Source organism: Myotis brandtii, unplaced genomic scaffold, assembly GCF_000412655.1.
Source record: "Myotis brandtii unplaced genomic scaffold, ASM41265v1 scaffold550, whole genome shotgun sequence".
Lineage (NCBI taxonomy): Eukaryota > Metazoa > Chordata > Mammalia > Chiroptera > Vespertilionidae > Myotis > Myotis brandtii.
In genome coordinates, this window is record NW_005370043.1 from 23,326 (window position 1) to 43,310 (window position 19,985).

The following is a 19,985-nucleotide window of genomic DNA, read 5'->3' on the forward strand; positions in this document are numbered from 1 at the left end:
ATATATATAAATTTTAGGGTGAAAATACCCTGGATCCTCAACCAGAATAAATTCTTATTTCCTTAATTCCAGAATCATACGTTACACAGCTTTCATGCTGATGTGCCTGGTCTGGAGTAGGCACTTAATTCATGGTGATGAGATTATTGGCATAAAATTCTGTTTAGCCTTTCTGACCTGTAGGAATTTGTAACTTTTATCAGTATTAGAAATGAATTAAGCTGATTACATTTTTATATTTTTCTAATTAAACCAACTTTATCTTCTAAGCCTTGTTAATCTTATCTGTATCATTGCACTTAACACATCATAGCTTTATATGTGTCTGCCTCTCATGTAAAGCTGTTGGATTCTTGAGAGTAGGAGCAATGTATTGTGTCCTGGTACATTTTTAGGAGCTCTATAAACATATATAAATGAATGAATGGTATCAGGACTCTCTTATATGTAAAAAGTAGGCTGAAAGGAACTTTTATTTATACCTGTTTACTTTAAATAAAAAAAATAAAGCTGTGACATAATATTGGTAACACAGGACTGAGGGTCAGAATTCCTAGATTCAAATTCTAGCTGACCACCTATCAGCTATTTTCTTTGAATAGGTCACTTAAGTTCATTCAACCAATTTCTTCAAATACAGATAATATTCTCTGCTGCACACAGTGGTAATAATGGTCTAATAAAATTACAATTCTGAAATATATAATAGCTTTTCCTAGAGAAGGTGATTAAGGCCTATTTATTCAGTCTGAATCAATAAGTTGTTGACCAATGACTGGATAAAGATGAAAGAATCTCCACAGAGATAGGGTCAGTGCCAAGAAGCAATGTCCTCTCACCTCCAGGTTGCTTAACCCTGGAAAAGGCCACTGAGTAAGATGGTGAAATTTCACACTTTAAGACATTTTCTTGCTCTTCAATAACAGGAAATGACTGAATGACCTCTGAAAGGACTGACCCACCATATATTCTATGACTCATGGAAGAAGACACAACTTGTAGATAAATCAGGAGAACCTTCTTTTCCATTGTGCCAAAGATTAAAAGCATAAGTTTGGAAATGTCAAATCTAAATAAAAAATCTCTTTATTCTTTGGTCAATACAAGGGAAATGCTCATCTCTTAAGCTTTTAAAATTAACCACATCCTTTATGCAATGTGCATGCATCAAGGGTTAAGGAGCAGTAGAGAGATGGAGTTTTAATTTTTACCAATTCAATTTAAATGCAAATGTTAATCATCACATGATGCCACTGTGTACATAATTAAGCATCATTATATACTGCATGAATCACTTAGCAACTTCCCTAGAGCCATTCTACTATGGAAAACATACATTATACTGACAAGCAGCCAAATGACGTATCCTTCTGTCCTCATTAATGCTCCTTTTGAATTATAGGTCAACCGATTATGGGACAACCTATGAGAAGCTGAATGATAAAGTTGGGTTGAAAACAATTTTAAGTTATCTCTACGTTTGTCCTACCAACAAGCGTAAGGTAAGAAATGTATATTCAGCATGCTACGTAGTCATGATATGATTTCTGTTTTGCTTGACTAACCTCTCTAGCCACCTAAAAATCCATTACAGTTAAGCTTTAAGAGATGTATAGATGAGCTGATGAACGTTAAGGTGGTAAAATGTCTGACATTGTAATTTTCAGATCAGCAGCTGTGACTGTAGGAGGGCAAGGTGTAGGTATATCATTACCATTTTCAAAAGGCAACTACAGGCAATGAGTCTTGTTAGATGGAGGCTGCTGACTCTCTCATAAGACCTCTGACCAATCAGCGATGAGAATCAGAATGAGCCTTGACAAAAAGATGGGATTTTCATCTGATGTCCCCCCGTTTTCCATTGACATGGAGTAAATAAATGAACTAGAATGGAAGTGAGTACATTGTCACTATAGCAGGTTGGAAGTTTTATTTCTAAAGTTTATGCAACCTGCATACAAACGCCAGGATGGAGTTACTGCTGAAATGAACCCGGTAGATCATCATATAGCACACCCTAATTTTACAGGTGAGAAAACTAAGGTTTAAAGAAAAGAAGTGGTTTGCTCTCATGGCAGAGTTATGGGCACAGTTGGGACTAGAATTCAGGTCTCTTGGTTGACAGTCATAATACAATATACTGCTCCTATTACTCTTCCAAGAGAGATATTTTCTTAGGAAGAAAATGTTTGCTGTTAAATAAGAAAATTTCAGATATGTCAGTAGTGACTGTTAATGGCCTTGGGCAGGGTCTTCATTTTGTTACCCAGACTGTGGAAGGTGGATGAGAACAAGTCTAAGCAGTTATCTTCAACACTGGCTGCACATTCAAAGCACTAAGTGGTCCCCAAATGTCCAAGCCCCGGTCCCATCCTATTGCTCTGGATTAGGGCTCAGGTACCTTGAGCAAACTCCCCAGATGCTTCTGGTTTGTGTCTAGGATGAAGAACCACTTATGCAAAGTATAATGTTCCCTGTGACTCTAAACATGTCAAGTTCTTCAATAGGAGCAGCAGAACTTGCCAGGTGCCCATACACTCTGGTCTGATGGCTGGAGTAAAAACCCAGCTAAGCCAATTAGCAAGTGTACAACTATGGTGATGTTCTTTCTCTCTCCAAGCACAGTGTCATCAAATGTAAAATAGAGGATAATTATAGGACATACCTCAGGAGGAGAATTGTGAATATTATTTGAAATAAGTCATTTCCAGTGTTTAGCACAGACTAGTTAAGCTTAATCAATGTTTTCTCTTCCTTTTGTTCTTCTTTTCTCACCTTCTTTTTCCTCCTCCTTCATATAATTATTGGAGGTCACAATAGTGATTATCCTCTATAAATAGCAGTGTTCATTAGAACTTTCTTTAGTGATAGGAATGGTTCTCTAAGCTGTCCAGTTCTGTAGACAGGAACCACTTGGGGTCTTGAGTATTTTGGAATATGGCTAGTGTGACCGAGGAACTGGGTTTTACATTTTATGTAATGTTAATTCATTTAAAGGCAAGTACCCACATGTGGCTGATGGCCACAGTATTACACAGCACAGTTTAATAATGTCATCTTCAATATTGAGAGATAGACCCTGAACATTCCTATCACCCCCTTACTGGCTGATTATTGGCCCATCATCAAAAATTAGATATAAACAATTTTGATCTGCTGTATATAGAACTAAATTGAGGAGCTGAACTTATATTCTCTAAAAAATATTTTTATCAATTTAAGAGAGGAAAGGAGAGGGAGAGAAAGAAATACCAATGATGAGAGAGAATTGACTGCCTCCTGCATGCCTCACACTGGGGATCCAGCCCACGATCCTGGCATGTGCCCTGATCGGTAATTGAACCATGAGCTCCTAGTTCATAAGTCGACACTCAAACATTGAGCTACACTGGCTGGGCTATCCTTTATTTTTATGATGAGCTTTAGTTATTTTGCTTGGCTTTGAATCAATTCTTGTAAACCCTATTGGTTTTTCCTCTAGTTCACATTTTTAATAAATTTTGTTTAGCAATCAACAAACTGTAAGCACCATAGGCTGCAAAGAGAAATAAGCCAGCATTCCACCCTCAGAGGTCCTGTATTTTCGTAATAAATGGAACATGACATTTTTGTCATTGAAAGTTTCCTCGAGAATATTTCCACCTTGCAGGTGACTGTGGGTGAGTCATTTACATTTTCCCTTTGTAAACTGATCTAGGCAAAACAAAGAAATTTACTAGAAGAGGTCTGAGAATTGTTCTAATCTAATGATGTCCATTAGAAGAAAATATGATTTAAAATTACAAGATTTTGCCCAGCCAGCGTGACTCAGTGGTTGAGCATTGACCCATTAACCAGGAGGCCGTGGTTTAATTCCTGGTCAGGGCACATGCCCAGGTTGCCAGCTGGATCCCCGTGCAGGAGTCAGCCAGTCGATGATTCTCTGTCATCATTGATGTTTCTATCTCTCCCTTCCTCTCTGAAATCAATAAAAATATAATTTAAAATATATAAGATGTCAAATGTCATAAGTAAGCATAGTCTTTTCATTAGCATCAGAATAGGCGATGACCTAGAGATTCCGAGATTGTTTGCAGGAGCAGGACTTGAAGAGTGAGGCTCTGAAGTCCTGAGGTAGGTAGCTCCTGAGACTGTAAGGAAAGCTTAGACAGCATACAGCAAGGTGCCCTGCCATGGAGTCCACTCATGTCAGTACCCTGGTCTCACTCCCACTGCACCTGAATCTAGAGCTATCTGGAGGACTTTAGAGAGGGCGTTTGGCCAAGGGCGTTTTGCTGAAAGGAAGACTTGGCCAACCCTAAGTCCAGAGAAAGAGAAGGGGTTGCCCATGACTGAGAGATAATGGTTTCCTCTGGGACAGCTCCATTCCAGAAGCAGAGCCAGGCCTGAGCTGTTTAAACCATATTTATGGGAGAACCTAAGAGAAGGGTTTGCCTCTGTTCCTCTACAGATAACCGAGGCCTTCAGGGTCACTTTCTGTGATGTTGATAGATTTAAGAAATTTTGCAGGGGATTGTCAAGGGTGGGGGGAAAAAAAGGACACATATGTAATACCCTTTGTAATACTTTAAGCAATAAAAAAAAAAGAAATTTTGGAGGACCATGAAGATCTTTCCAGTGGTTCAGAAATCAATAAAGTTGATATAGCAGTATATTTGTGTCCAGTTTTTCTACTTATGAAGTGAATTCATCACTATGAAATACGTATTTCTTCCCCCAAAGGGACATACTTGGACCAGAGATAAAAATGTACCTGCACATTTTAAAGTGTGAATATATTTCCCCAATCAGTGAAGATTTAGATTAAAAAAGAGGGGGGAGAAGAAAGAGGAAAAGAAAAGGAAAATATCAAGCTGTATTGATTATGCAGGACAAAGGCCCTTAAGTTCCTTCCAATTCCCCCAGGACTTCTGCGCCCTCCAGTGAAGAGGCAGGCTCCTGTAAAGGGTTGTGTTAGTTCTTTGAGTTCCCTAGGGAGCTCCGAAACCAGGGAACATCTTTTGTACCAGATATTTCTATTTGCTTTTCATATCTGTGGGAGCCACTGGAATAAAACTGACAGCAGGGTCACTGCCTTGCGGTCCCAGAAACCTGTTTTGCCTTCCTGTTCTCATTGCTATTTTTAGCTGCTCCTGAGGACCAGTGGGGTTCTTCAATCACCCGGTCTCAGGCAGCAGGCCTGCCCTGGCTTTGCAGGCAGTTTGTTAGGGGCGTTCCTGGGATCAGAGTCCAGAACAAAGCAGGCCCTTATTTACAGTTTAAATTGATGATCGTCCACTGGCTGTTTCGCTGCAAGCCTGCTGTAAATTATAGCAGCTTTCCCTGGATGGGTCGGTTACTGTGAAAACTGTAATCTCGTCATAGGTCAGGATAGGAAATCTTGATTCAGAGACATAGAAAGGCTGCTGCCAGGTATTATCCTAGCAGTATATTTGTGTACAGTTTTTCTACTGATGAAGTGAATTCATCACCATGAAATACATATTTCCCCCCCAAAGGGACATACTTGGACCAGAGAAAGTCCCTGCACAACATTTTAAAGTGTGACTATATTTCCCCAATCAATGAGAATTTATATTAAAAAAAAAAAGGGAGGGAGGGAGGGCCCAGCCTGCATGGCTTAGTGGTTGAGTGTCGACCTATGAACCCGGAGGTGACGGTTCAATTCCCGGTCATGGTCAGGGCACATGCCCAGGTTGCAGGCTCGATCCCTGGTGGGGGGCATGCAGGAGGCAGCCGATCAATGATTCTCATCATTGATATTTCTGTTTCTCTCTCCCTCTCTCTTCCTCTCTGAAATCAATAAAATATCTGCATGGCTTAGTGGTTGAGTGTCGACCTATGAACCCGGAGGTGACGGTTCAATTCCCGGTCATGGTCAGGGCACATGCCCAGGTTGCAGGCTCGATCCCTGGTGGGGGGCATGCAGGAGGCAGCCGATCAATGATTCTCATCATTGATATTTCTGTTTCTCTCTCCCTCTCTCTTCCTCTCTGAAATCAATAAAATATGTTTTAAAAATAAAACAAGGTGGGGGGGGCGGGGAAGACAGAGGAAAAGAAAAGGGAAAAGATCAAGCTCTATTCATTATGCAGCACAAAGGCACTTAAGTTCCTTCCAATTCCCCCCAGTATTATCTTATACTGCCTTCCAGAAGGAACCCTGCACCTGGCCTCTGATGTAGAAGATGGGCTCAAAGGAACAGGGATGGGGTGGATCCTAGTGGCAAAGGATAGGCAGGCTTAGCTGTCTGTCCTGTATCTCCAAAGGAGAGCATTCTACCCCTCCCCCCTCCGGACTTCATGGTAAATCCCAATGCTTGTTGGTGTCAGCAGTGGTTTGTTGGGTACACACATACATATAATCTCCTATGAGAAAAGATGATTTAACCGATGCCCGAAATAAACAGCTGGGTTGTAGAGGGTAAATGAGAAGAACAATTCATATGTAGCAAAGAAAGAAAAAATCAATGCAGAAAGCTCAGCCTCCTTTTTAAATTCTCCTGAGTTTATTGGCATTCTGCCTAAAAAGAAAACTTTCTTTATCCTCTGTGTGTATCTATCAGCAATACTTTCCCATTAGCCCCAACCAACTTAGCCGTTCTCCCTTCATGAGATGTTAACATCTTCAAGGATTAAAGAATACACAATCCCAAGTAGAATTCATTGGAAGACAAAAGAAACAAAAAGTGGTTTTTTTTTTAAATGTGTGCAGTAGTCAGTCATTCTGTTTTTAAATCCTTGTACTCTCTGCACCTATGTTCGCAGCAAAGAAAAAATCCAGAGCGCATTTGTTCTTTATATTTGCTGTGCCCGCTTCACATTCCTATTCCTTCCGCTTTCTGTGTTATCGCCACTTAATGAATGTAATTCTGCTGAGAGAGCCTCTCTAGACTTCCATCCTATAAATAGGACCCTAACTCCCCAGAACACATCGATCATTCTTTTGGGTCTCTTGGTACATGCCAACATTAAATATTTTTCTCCAGATGTTTGGGTTTTCATTACTATACCATATGTGGCACTTTCTAAATAAGCATTTAATTATTGACTCTTTCCATGCTGGACTTTCTTAATTCCCCTTATCATTTGCTTGGGTGGTCTGTATCATGTATGTGCTTGGTGGAGGCAGGGAAGAAGTGGTTGATAGAGTCTGCCAGTGTCTCTCAGGGAAAATTATGGAGTCACTGAATCAGATTCTGCCTTTTCACTTCACAGGTATGGAAACCAAGTCAGGGAAAGTTGAGTGACTTGCCTGTGTGAGGTTGCATGTAGCTGCTGAATGAAAAACTAAGAGCATTAGACCTTTAAAGCGAACCTCACATGCCAGCTGTTCTATAAAATCTAATCAATTCCACTAGTGAGATTTTCTCACTCTTATCTCCAAGGCATTTGCTTTTCTATTCTAGCACTTTTCTTGCACTTCTGATTATAGTCATTTTTGACTATATCTGGACTCTGCCCTTTGGAATGCAAAGTCCTACATGGGGTAAAGTGCCTTGATCAGTTTTGCAGCCCCTAACATGCCAAGCATGGGTGTTGGTATAGAGTGGGTGTCTACCTTATGGCTGAGGATTTGAATTGAACTGCGGCTGGATTTTGGTCTCCTAAGATGGATCTTGAAAAGGAAAGTACATTGTGAAACCAGCTTTGACTCATTTATTTTCTCTAATTATGAAATTCTTTCAAGAGAATAAACAAAGATAGTAAAAAAAATCCCTATAGGTTTCAGTCATGTCTAGGCCAGGAGGTATAGTTTTATCTTTTCTAGCCAAAAAGAACATGATAAATATTTAAAATGCCGAGACTTTGCAGAGCACTCACCCGACATTATCTGGTGAGGCCACGGGGAATCAGCGTATTGTATAATACATCAAAGGGGGGGCCTGACATTTCCCGCGGGGACTTTCAAAACTTGCTCATTCCACCCCAACTCTTTTATCTGCCTCTTTGTACACAAGATCATGCCTTTGCCTCTAATCTTTTAAAAAGAATGTACGTTTCATTCATAAAGAAGTGCGATGCATAGACTCAGAAGTAGTGGACATGGCATTTTCCAGACTCCAGCGCAGGTGACTTTGCTAGTAAACAAATGCTTACAACCCCCTACACTTAACCTGGGAAGAGGTGGCCACAGGAAGAGACCCTGCCTAGGTACAGCTGGGTGTTTATACTGTTCCAGTCCACTAGGCGTTGCTCCATTCTCCAGCATCCCAAAAGAAATGGAAACCCAAGGAGGCATGCCACAGCTCTATTTTTTTCTCTGGGTGATTTTCCAATAGTCATCCAAGCCCCTGGGTTTCTAACAAGTTATAGAATAGTAAGTACAAAGTGTTCTCTTCGAAATAGAGGCAGAGTGCCAAGGGCTATGCCCACTAGTGAGCTCCCTCTTTGCCCTAACGTGGCCCTGGGGAGCTCCCTGGAACTCCTAGGCTCCACAGAACACAGTTGGGAGAAAAAAAACAACAACACACTGATCCTAGGTCATTCCTCCTCTATATACTGAACAACACTTGAAACAGCCATGTACCTTGTACTATTTTATAGAACCAAAACACCTATGATAACATTCATAAATTAAAAAGCTAATAAAGCCACAGTCTTTTTATTTCAGCACAGCATGTTACATATGGAGTACCGCTTTTGAATCAGATTTGTGTCTAACACTACTGTATAAAAAACAACAACAAAAAAGCAGCTCATAATATGCCTGGTTTCTCAGAACCGATCACCTTAACTAGTAGTTTACTGTTTTATTTCATGTATCATTAAGTAGTACTAAGTACGTTTTTGTTGAAAAGAAGCTTCTTGCATAATAGTACATATTTGTTATCCCTCATTTATTTGTAAGATGTTGTGTCTGGTACGTTCCATATAATATGCATCTAGTACTTTATTGTTAATCATGAATTTCTCATCTAAAAAATTATCTTTGTATGATGATCAAGTTTATATGATGTTGATGTTATAATGCAGAGTTTACTATTTTTATTTAAAAATAAAGGAAGTGGCTAGATAAATAGGTAGAAAGATGATAGATAGATCCACACAGCAACGTTTTATACATTTAGATAATGCCTTCTTGTTGGCTTCACGAAGTTATTTCTTTACCAAAAGGGAGAAGATAAATAAAACTTTGTCTTTTGGTCTTATTCCTTTTTAACAAGTGAAGGTCATAGGATAGAGATAGCCTGTATGAGTCTCCAGATTGTTATGAAGTAAGACTGATCTGGACAATGCATATTTCTTACACCACTGACTGGGTCTCATAGGCAGGTTGCTCTGTGGCCACGTGAGCAGAAGTTCTCAGCAACGAATGGAAGCCTGCAAAAGGGCTGATCATTCTTCAAATGTGCATAATAGACTATCTGCTTAACCTTCTCTGTGGAGCAGACTTATAAATTCAGTTATATCTCTACCTACATATTTATGTATGTTTGCCTCATCATCTGTCTTTGCTGGAACCGGCATTCTCTGAAGCCTGGCTGGCCTAATGTTAACTGTCCATCCATTACCCTTTTGTGAAGGTCAAATGCATTATTTCAGGTTGATTCCAAGTTAACGCTCTGCTGTGGAAAAATGGTCAGAGGTCTTTTCAACATTCTGGTCTGTTTGCTTCCAGCATGCTCCCTGTGGTTTCTCAGAGGTTTCCATCATCTGGTGTTTGACATACTGTATCTAGAACATTTGTTTCTAGTGGATAGCCCGTGCTGCTCTCATGATGGATAGAGATGAATGCCAGCAGCGCCCGGAAATTTGCCATATTTACTAGGGTGGGGACATCTCACTGCAATAGATCAGATCTGCCCAAGCTTTCTCTTGGTGCTGTCATGGAAAACAAAGTTAATATTGATGAATCTTTAAAAAACTACTTTTTTTTTCTTCCTTGGAGAAATTAAGAGAGTACCACCAGCCTCAGGGGCTAAATTGTTTCCATGTAAACATTCCTTTTTCTGACCTGACCTTTCTCTTGACCAAATCTTCTTTTGATGGTTTTTGTCCCTCTGTTCCACTAGACATCTACCTCCCATTTGATTGGGTCCCTGACTCTAACACCCTTCTCATCCCATGACCCTCCCAGTCAATGACTTAAAATAACTTTTGCAAAACAAAATACTATAGCTTGTTGGCAATAGGATGGGCTTAGATATTTGTAGGTAAAAAGGCCTGCATTAGAGGATGTGCAATTTGATGAATGAAAGAGCGATCTCTTCTTCCTTGGCTGCTTGGGGCTGTGTGTGTATGGGGACTAGAATACCAAGTATTGCCATGATTGACAGCATCTGCCACCAGGAAATGAGCATGCCTATAGAGGAGAAAAGGACCATGAGGGGGAATCCAAAAAATAAAGAACGGGGAAAATAAAACACCCTGAATACTCAGCCTCTTACAGATAAGAGAGGTATAGGAGGAAAGGCACAGTTGTTAAGCCAAGGGGGGTAGATGGCAGTGATTGCTACAGAGCATTGAAAGTAACAAAATAGTAACGAGAGAAACCTAATACGAGGAGCACCATGAAGACATTGGACAGAAGAAAATGAAATAATGAAATCATAAATATTTTCAGCAAGAGATTTAGAATCTCCTGAGATTTCTCAGAGAGAGAGGAGGGCCAATTTCCCAGGAACTTATTAAGACTTTCTGAGGGAGTACAGTTTGCCCTTATCTCACTGTTCTTCCTGAGTGCTTTCAAAGGGGTAAAGGATATTGATGGCTATAGCTGAAAGTGGTTTTCCAGGAAGGAAAGCACAATTATGACTCAAGTATGGGGGAGTGGCAGGCCTAGATCTGGGCTCCCCAGCTCCCCAAGGGCATACTCAAGTGCCCCTGTCTACAGTTACTGAACTTGTGCCTTTCAATACTCTCTCTCCCCCACTCCTCAGTGGAATGGCCTCTTCTATTTATGTGTAGTATCTGCATATGTTAGGTGTACCAACTCAACACCTATTTGCAGTCACTGTGGAGCTACACTTTAAAAATATTTTTATTGTTTTCAGAGAGGAAGGGAGAGGGAGAGAGTGATAGAAACATTAGTGATGAGAGCGAATCGTTGATCAGCTTCCTTCTGCACGCCCCCCACTGGGGATTGAGCCCACAACCCAGGCATGTGCCCTGACCTGGAATTGAGTCTTGACCTCCTGCTTCATAGGTCAAGGCTCAACCACTGAACCACACCGGCCAGGCAGCACTTTATCATTGAAGATGGTCATTGTGAAGTTTTGCCGGGTAGAGTCACTAGCTGTGGTGTCATGGTTAATAGAGTGAATCCTAGAGCCATCTCCCTGGCTTTAAATTCCAGCTAAGCCACAAACCAGCCATGTGCCGTTAAACAAGGTTTTCTTTGTAGATTAGTTTGTTATTAACCTTTCCGTGATAGTTTCCTCATCTATAAAATATAATGATTGCGTCAATATCAAAAGGGAGCTATGAGAGGACTCAAAACAAGCCAAGAACAGTGCCTGACTCTTAGCAAGCATTCAAAAATGTTAGTCTCATTATCATTGGTACTATCTCTTTCAAATTATATGGTCGTGCCTTATGCTGTCATTTGTCAACTCAACCAAAATTATTAAATGTGTATATTGTGGCAGATCTTGGTTGAGAACCAGGAAGTGGGATGGAAATATAAGGCATTGTCTTTGCTTTTAAGGATGCGCAGTCTGGGAGAGGAGATGAATGTGTAAACAGTCAACTACAGGATAAAACTTATGTATCATAATAGCTGTGTACACAGAACTCTATCTTTGGGGACTCAAGGAAGGCCTCACAGAGAAGCAGGTATTTGTCAACTTGAGAAGGAGAAACAAATGAAAACTATTTTTCAGTGTATGTGTTGTGAGAAACCAGTGTTCACAGACTGCAGTGCATAACATAGCTGTGATTGATTTGCAAATATTAAATGAATAATCATGTGCCAGTTTTGACTCTAAAAACATGCTAATTTCCATTCATATCTGACATAACTGACTAATTAGACCCCAAAATATTTCAGTCTCCATGATCCAATTATACTATAACTCTAACATAATAGCACAATTTCTTTTTAATTGCTATAAACTTTTTTTCTGTGTTGTCTATAAAATCAATAAATGGGCAGTGGTAACATTCTTAATATTAAGTTAGTAAAACTAAAATTTACCTTATGGATTTGCAATATTCATCATTTATCTTAAACAACTTTTGTCAGTCAGAATTATCAGTAAGATTTGGGGTGAATTTTCCGAACTCAACTGATACATATTTCATGGAACACACTGTCTGTGCCAAGTTCTTTGCGAGCACATTGGTGAATATTTTTAAAAAGCATGACCCTTGCATTGCCCTTATGTAGTCTCCCATCCCAGTGCAGGGATGCAATTAAAGAATAGTGTAAGACAGAAGAGACTGGCTGATCTTGGGTCAATAAGGCATGACCATATCATCTGAAACAGATAATAATGATAGCAATGAGACTCACATTTTCCAATGCTTGCTATGAGTCAGGCACTGTTCTTGGCCTGTTTTGACTCCTCTCATAAACTGCCTTTTGATATTGACACAGCATCATCAGATGACAAGGGTTTAGAGAGGACTGTAGCCTGGAATATTCAGGAAAGCAGCATGAGAGGGCTTCAGTTGCCCAATGAAATAGACTGGTATGACGTTCACAACAGAAAAATATGATTTAGTGAACCAATATTTATTGAGTGCTAGGCAGTAGATACAAACATGCATAAAACAGGGTCCTGTCTGCAAAGACAGGCAGATGAAGGGAGAGGTGTGTAGGTAGAAATGAGCATAGGGTTCACATTGGCACAGGTACTGTGCCTTTCATTTCTTGAACTATCAATAACTGAGTAATATATATTTCATGTCCTACTTGTTGGCATCCTAAAAGTGCTCCTTTGACAGATCGTTTATTCTAAATCTTGATTTAGAAAACATAGAGTGTCCCCAAAATGTATACACATACTTTGAATATTTATAAAGGCATTGTTTATTAAAATATATTTCATTTTCAAAATTGACCTATAAGTGTGTATATATTTTTTGGGGGGGAGCACCCTGTATGGTCTCATTAAACATCCTATATAATAAAAGGGTAATATGCAAATCAACTGAATGGCAGAATGACCAGTTGCTATGATGTGCACTGACCACCAGTGGGAAGACACTCCATGCAGGAGCTGCCCCGTGGTGGTCAGTGCACTCCCACAGGGGGAGTACCGCTCAGCCAGAAGCAGGGCTCATGGCTGGCAAGCGCAGTGACGGTGGCGGGAGCCTCTCTTGCCTCTGAAGCAGCACTAAGGATGTCTGACTGATGGCTTAGGCCTGCTCCTCTGAGGGCTCCCGGACTGCTAAAGGGTGCAGGCCAGGCTGAGGGGATCCCACCCTCCCAGTGCACAAATGTCGTGCACCTGGCCTCTAGTGTTGAATACTTAGGAGAGTGCCCAGATCAGGGAAGTAAGTAACTATCAGGGATCATGGGGAAGTGAAGTGAGAAGCTTGGAGTGAAACATGGCAATATAAGAAGCAGTCAGACGTTTGGGGGATCAGGATGGGAGGGGCTAGCGGCTCATCTTTTTTCCCCACCACTTTCTAAAAGTGGCCCAGATTCTGTTGAAAGATAGAATAGCTAGAACTTATTAAATGCTGATGCTTTCTCTTTCAACAAACCCAAATTTTACTGGGTTGATTGTAGCTTTAGGAGCAAAACCACCCTCCTGGCTTGACTCAAAGAATTACAGCGGTTAAATTCCAGAGCATGTCCAGTAAGAGAGCCGATTGGTGCTAGGAAAAAGATGTTGGATCTTAGGAAGGCCCTTGTCTGATATTGGAACGTCTACTTTCTTTTGAATGTACACTATGTGGTGTGTTTGTGCGTGTCCACCCCTTATGTTTTATTAATGCATTATTTAACCAGCAGATTTACATATTTTCTTGACTAGCTAATGCTGTCTTTGTTTCTTAGGCCCAAGACCTCTGTGCTTCCATTTGGAAATACATCACTGACATTTACAAACTCCCTTGGAGGACTCAGTTAATTACCACCATAGACACCCATTGTTCCAAGAGAGCTGACCTTCACCCCTAGGCACCAATTAAAATCTATTGCTTTTTACTCCTGCAGTGCTTGCTGTAATTCTGGCTCAAAGCCCAGTCTAACTGGTGGGCTGCATTCCTCTTTGTCCTAAGCTGCTTATTTTTCCTTTTAAAACAAGAAGAGAGTGCAAATGGAAATGCATGCTTTCTGTGGAAGAAAAAGGAGCGGACAACCAGAGTTAACAACAGTTTTTAGTTAAATCACCTTTTGTATCAACACAAAATAAGGACCCTACATACATAAACAAAAGAATTACGCAAAATTTGGGACATTGTCTGCAGTTTTATCCCAGATTCATCTATCAGGAAAGCACTCCAATTATAACATGATGGGGATTTGTTGTTAACTGCAGGCCATTCTGCCCCATGCATAGCTGGCCTGCTCCTCAGCAAGCTGATAGAGAGACCAAAGTCCCAAACAGTGGGAGTCAGGCACCCAGCCCTCCACATTCAAATTACATGAATTACTAGTACAGTGCTACAATGGTAGCTTTTCCGGCAAATTTGAGTTTCTTTTTCTTTCTATTTTTCCTTTTAAATATATTTATTGATGAGAGAGAGAGAGAGAGAGAGAGAGAGAGAGAGAGAGATTGGATTATTGAATTGTTGTTCCACCCATCTATGTATCCGTTGGTTGACTCCTGTATGTTTCCTGACCAGGGATTGAATTTGCAACCCTGGTGTATTGAGACAATGCTCCAGTCAACTGAGCAACCCGGCCAGGGCACTAGAGTCTCTCTTTATAATGGAATTTGAGATCAGGGCTTTTAGAGTTGGAAGTAGTTTGTCCGTGATTACAGATGTTTATCATAAAATGATCGCTCTTTTCTGGCAGAGCAGTATTCTTTTTTCTTTTTTAAAAAAAAATATATTTTATTGATTTTTTATAGAGAGGAAGGGAGAGGAATAGAGAGTTAGAAACATCGATGAGAGAGAAACATCGATCAGCTGCCTCCTGCACACCCCCTACTGGGGATGTGCCCACAACCAAGGTACATGCCCTTGACTGGAATCGAACCTGGGACCCATGAGTCCGCAGGCCGATGCTCTATCCACTGAGCAAAACCGGTTAGAGCAGTATTCTTAAAATGTGCTAATGGAGGGAAACAAACGTGGAGGTATTCAGAGGTGTATCATCTCCTTTGCAGCTCTTTCTACTCTTTACTTCTGTTTCCCTCATCTTCTGTTGAGCAGGGGGTATGATAATGCTGACATTTGAATACTGACCCTGTAATTTTAGTAGCAATGACCGTAGTGTAAACACAGTGACCCAGGAATAAGGCTGCTGTACTCAGAATGAGAGAAGTCCCGATTTGCTAAAAGGAAATGGAGCTTGAAATTTGCCTTTCTTTCCGTGTTTAGTTTACAATTTCAGTTCTAAGCAAGTTAAAGTTTGATGGAAAGCACGGTCCTCTTTTAGAAAGCCTCTTCCTCTCTCCCCCTCCCCCTGCACTGTTCTTCCTCCCACACTCCCCCTGCACATAACCTGGCTGAGAGAATACGGCTCATTCTTTGGTCTGCAGAGAAAAGGGTTTTTGCAGTTATATTATCCTCCCCCCTTTACCCCTCTGTCCTATTTGAAATTTTATAGACTTCTGAAGGTAATACTTGTAGGAGGGCTTCAAATTTCCCAAGAGCCACAACATTCGCATTTGCCACCCACCAGTCTTGGTTCAGCCTGGGAATGTAATGCAGAGTGGGAAGTCATCTGGCTCCCAGGAGATCCATGTCAGCATTCCATTACCCAGCAGCCAGTGCAAACTGGCGAAGCCCAGAAGATTATCAAACCCAAGCCATTTGGCTCCATTTATCATAAATACCAAGTTTCACCTATGTTTCATTATGTTCCTCCCATATAAACCCAACTCAGGGGAATAACAAAGAAATAAATATGTGGGAGAGAGTGGTGTTGAAATTGAATATTACCTGTCTACAACTACTTAGTTTGTTTCCTCTTTCATTTTCTTTTCTTATTTTCTTCTTCCCTCCCTCGCTTCTTCCCTTCCTTCTTTATTTTCTTCATTCCTTCTTGCTCTCCCTCACAAAGCTCACTTATATGAAAGGAGTACCAAGATCACCTTATTATATATTTAAAATGGAATATAGTCTCAAAATGTTTACAGAAGTGTGTACCTGTGTGTTTGCATGTCTGAGTGTAATTATCTTTATAAAAATGCTGTGAGGTGGGTAGGAGAGGTTATGGTATTTGATACCTGAGAACTCATTAGCGATTACGTCGTCTTTAACTAGAACCCAAGTCTTTGCATTCTGGCCTATGTTTCTTCTATCATAGTTTACCATTTTCCAAACATTGCTCCCGTGCCCTTGTCTGGGAGGGTTACTTTTTACTAGTGTTCGTGAGGCCAAGGACTGATTTCTCTATAGACCTTTAATAAAGCTCATGTTTTAAATATGAATTACATAATCTCAGATAAAATGCAAAGCACAGAGAAACTGTGGAGGCAAACCGTATGTCACATTTTCAGTCAGCTGTACAAAACCATTCAGCCTCCTGCTTATCATTTCGTGATAACGGCAGCTTCGCAGGAAAAGCCTGATGCTCTTACAAATCTGAAAAGGATTCCACATAGAGGGTCCGAAGGAAACCTCATTTTAACCCCAGTCCTGGCTTTCAGTGAGAACTCAACCAACACTTGCTGATGAATGAATGAGTGAATGAATGAATAACAGAAAGCTTGAGAATATTTTCCTTCCTCAATATTTCAAGATTAGAGTTGCCAACAATAATCAGGACAGATTTTCTAAGGCAGGAGGATGGATAAAAATGACCCTCATAGTACTTTTCAACTCTGCTATGTCATTCCTGTAACTGGCATTATCCCTGTCCTGACTCTGAGCTCTCCTGGTGGCCTGGTAGGCTGCCTCTGTTTACTCACAATATGTATTCGTATACTCTGGCTTGTTATTATCCAAGATAGGCAGTGCATATCAGAAATGCATCTAGCCTGCTCATCACACTTGTGGTCAGTGACATGAGCAGGACAGCTTGGCCATTGTAGATCCCATTGTCCTGAGGATGCTCCTTAGAGGAATCACAGCCGAGCAGTGGTTCTTCATCGAGGCATGTCCATGCTGGGCAGGTCTTCTTCTTCCCCTGGCCTAGCTTTATTCATGGGCTCTGACTATACCCGTGACTCTGTCGTGCCTTTTACTCTGAAGCAACCACCGGGAAATCTCTAGGCACCTGCTTTTTCTGTAGGAGTTACTACTCCCTTGCAGTTTCTTAGGAAGCAGATCCTCTTCTCTGTGGCATCAGTGGCCAAAAAACTAAAAATAAATTTAAAAAATAAAGGAAATTGCATTTATCCTTTAAAATTGGACATGTGGACCCTACTGAATAACTCCTTCTCTTCCTTGTTTATTTTTTTCTACCCCAAATGCATAAAGGAAACTGCTAAAACTATTAGAGGGAGAGATGTAAAGAGAAGTGTCAGAAAGGAAATTGTATAAACTAGATCTAAATCAGAACTAGTAATCTCTTTGAGCTAAGGAGAGCTTAAAATATTCCAGACTCACACTTTTCAAAAAAGAAGTAGAACAACAATGCTTCCTGCTTCTCAAGTCAATGATTATCATAAACATGGAAGCTGTAAGATATGCATATGTGAAATGTACTGAAAATAGTCCCATGTATGATGATAGTTGATGCAGAAACCAAACTAAACAAAACTCTGAAATCAGCAGTGTGAGGATATTAACCCCATTGTAATGTCGAGGAAACTCCGGCTCAGAGAGGGTGGTCCAGGTCGTGTAGGCGTAACCACACAAGGACTTGACAACAGGGGGATTTCCCTAAGCTTCTTGGTTAACAGTCACCATCCTTATGCATTAACTAAAGACTATAATCTCCCTAGGGCCACAGTTGTTTCCCCTAAGGGTACATGAGAGAGAATAGCGTCCACTCACTAAAGTGAGCAGTAACGGTATTTCTGTCTGTTAGGTATTTCTCCCTTTATGGAAGAGTGCCATGGCTCGAATGTTTTGATATTTTTGGATTTCCCTCTGAAAGATATGTCCACCTGCCTTTCAGAGATCGGTGGAAGGAAGTGGCCAAATTAGTGCTGAGGTTCCTAAACTTCATGGCTAGCGTAGCTCAGTGGTTGAGCATTGACCTATGAACCAGGAGGTCACGGTTTGATTCCTGGTCAGGGCACATGCCCAGGTTGTAGGCTCGATCCCCAGTGTGGGGTGTGCAGGAGGCAGCCGATCAATGATTCTCTGTCATCATTGATGTTTCTCTCTCTCCCTCTCCCTTCCTTTTTGAAATCAATAATAAATTATTTTTTTAAAGAATCATCTAAAGAGCTTGTTGGCATGTAAATTCTGAGGGTCTGTTTCTCAGAAATGCTGGCTCAGAAGCCCTGAGGATCTATATTTTGACAAGCAGATACTGCCTCTCCACCTCCCCATACTTCTGAGGCATATAGACTTAGGACTGCACTTTACTGAACAGGGGGGGCGGGGGGGGGGCTGTACTCACAGTAGGTATTGGTTTTCTTTTTATTTATTTATTTTAAATTAAATCTTTATTGTTGAAAGTATTACATTTGTCTACTTTATTCCCCCATTGGCCCCTTCTAGCGCATCCCTACCCCCACCCCAGGCCTTCACCACCCTATTGTCTGTGTCCATAGGTTATGCACATATGCATACAAGTTCTTTTGGTTGCTCTCTTCCCATCCATCTTCCCCCCCAATGAACTTCTTGGTTTCATTTTTCTTATAAAAATAAAATAAGTCAATCTTTTGGTGTTGGTGACACAAGTATACAATATTGTTGTGTGTTTGGAACCAGCTGCCCCCTACTGGACAACAGGAACTTTGATAGAAATTTTTCCATTTGTCTCTTGGACTAACATTAAAACATGGTTCATTATTCCTCTCACAGAAAGACAACTGTATGATGTGTTTGACTGTTGGGTGGGATAAAGGTCAAGGGCACATAGATGTACTCAGGTTATCTTTGGGGTTTGGGGTTTGAGGTTTGAGGACATGGGTTAGCCACTGCCTTGAAGAGTGAATCAGGGAAGCTCAGGGTGCAGGCAGCATGCCCTTCTTCTGCTCTTCCACCCAGGAATCGAATACGTAGGGGTTGAGAGAAATAAGTCCCAATTACTTCATGGCGAAGAGGTGCTTACTAACAATTTAACTTTGCAGAGTGGTGGGAGGCTTCCAAAGACCTTTGTTAAGCTCAGGGAGGGGTGCTTCTTGAAATAAAAACTTTTTGTTGAGAGTTCCACTCCATTATTCCAGGGTTCTAACTTCATTTCTTTTCACAGCAAGTGCCTCTGTCTTGGTATGAAACGCTGGCAGCCCACACAAGCTTATTAGATACAAAGTGCTATTCAAAGACTCTGTGAGGGAGAAACTTGGGACAAATGCAGATATTTTTTGAAGAACAGATTTGGGGATAAACTCTAACACGTTCCATTGTCTGCAAGATGAACGAAGGGAGGGGGGTATCTTTGAGTTTAGGCCAATTAAAGGATAGTTTTCGGAAGGCATGGATAGGTGAGCTCTGGCCTAAACATTAGATGAGGGAAATAAAAAACAAAGCAAGAAAGGACTCCTATTTGAAAAGAGAAAATCATGGATGCACAGAGAGGGTTCTCTCACTTTCGCAGAGGAGGTGCCATGTCAACCTACCAGATTCTGGAGGTTTTGATCAGAGTGAAGGGGAGTCTGTAAAGGCTGGGGAACAAAGGAAAGAGTAAATGGTTTGGACACTGCCCGATGTGCCTTTTCTAGGCCCTTCCTTTGTACTCAGCAGCTCAGCCTTCCTCTGCCCCAGCATCGCCAAAGCCTGGCTGTCACTCGTCTCCATTCTGCAGTTTGGCAGTCCTGCCTTTCAAGGGTCTGCAGTGACAAGTGGAATTGAACAGGG

General features: G+C 41.0%; 1 protein-coding gene across 1 annotated transcript in view; it reads left to right on the top strand.

The window, feature by feature from the left end:
* SORCS1 (sortilin-related VPS10 domain containing receptor 1) overlaps positions 1-19,985 on the top strand; it is a 236,399-nt gene that overhangs the window by 5,695 nt on the left and 210,719 nt on the right. Inside the window, exon 2 of the mRNA XM_005878302.2 lies at positions 1,403-1,502. Coding sequence (XP_005878364.1) covers positions 1,403-1,502 — 100 coding nt within the window. The remainder of the gene's footprint in view (positions 1-1,402; positions 1,503-19,985) is intronic.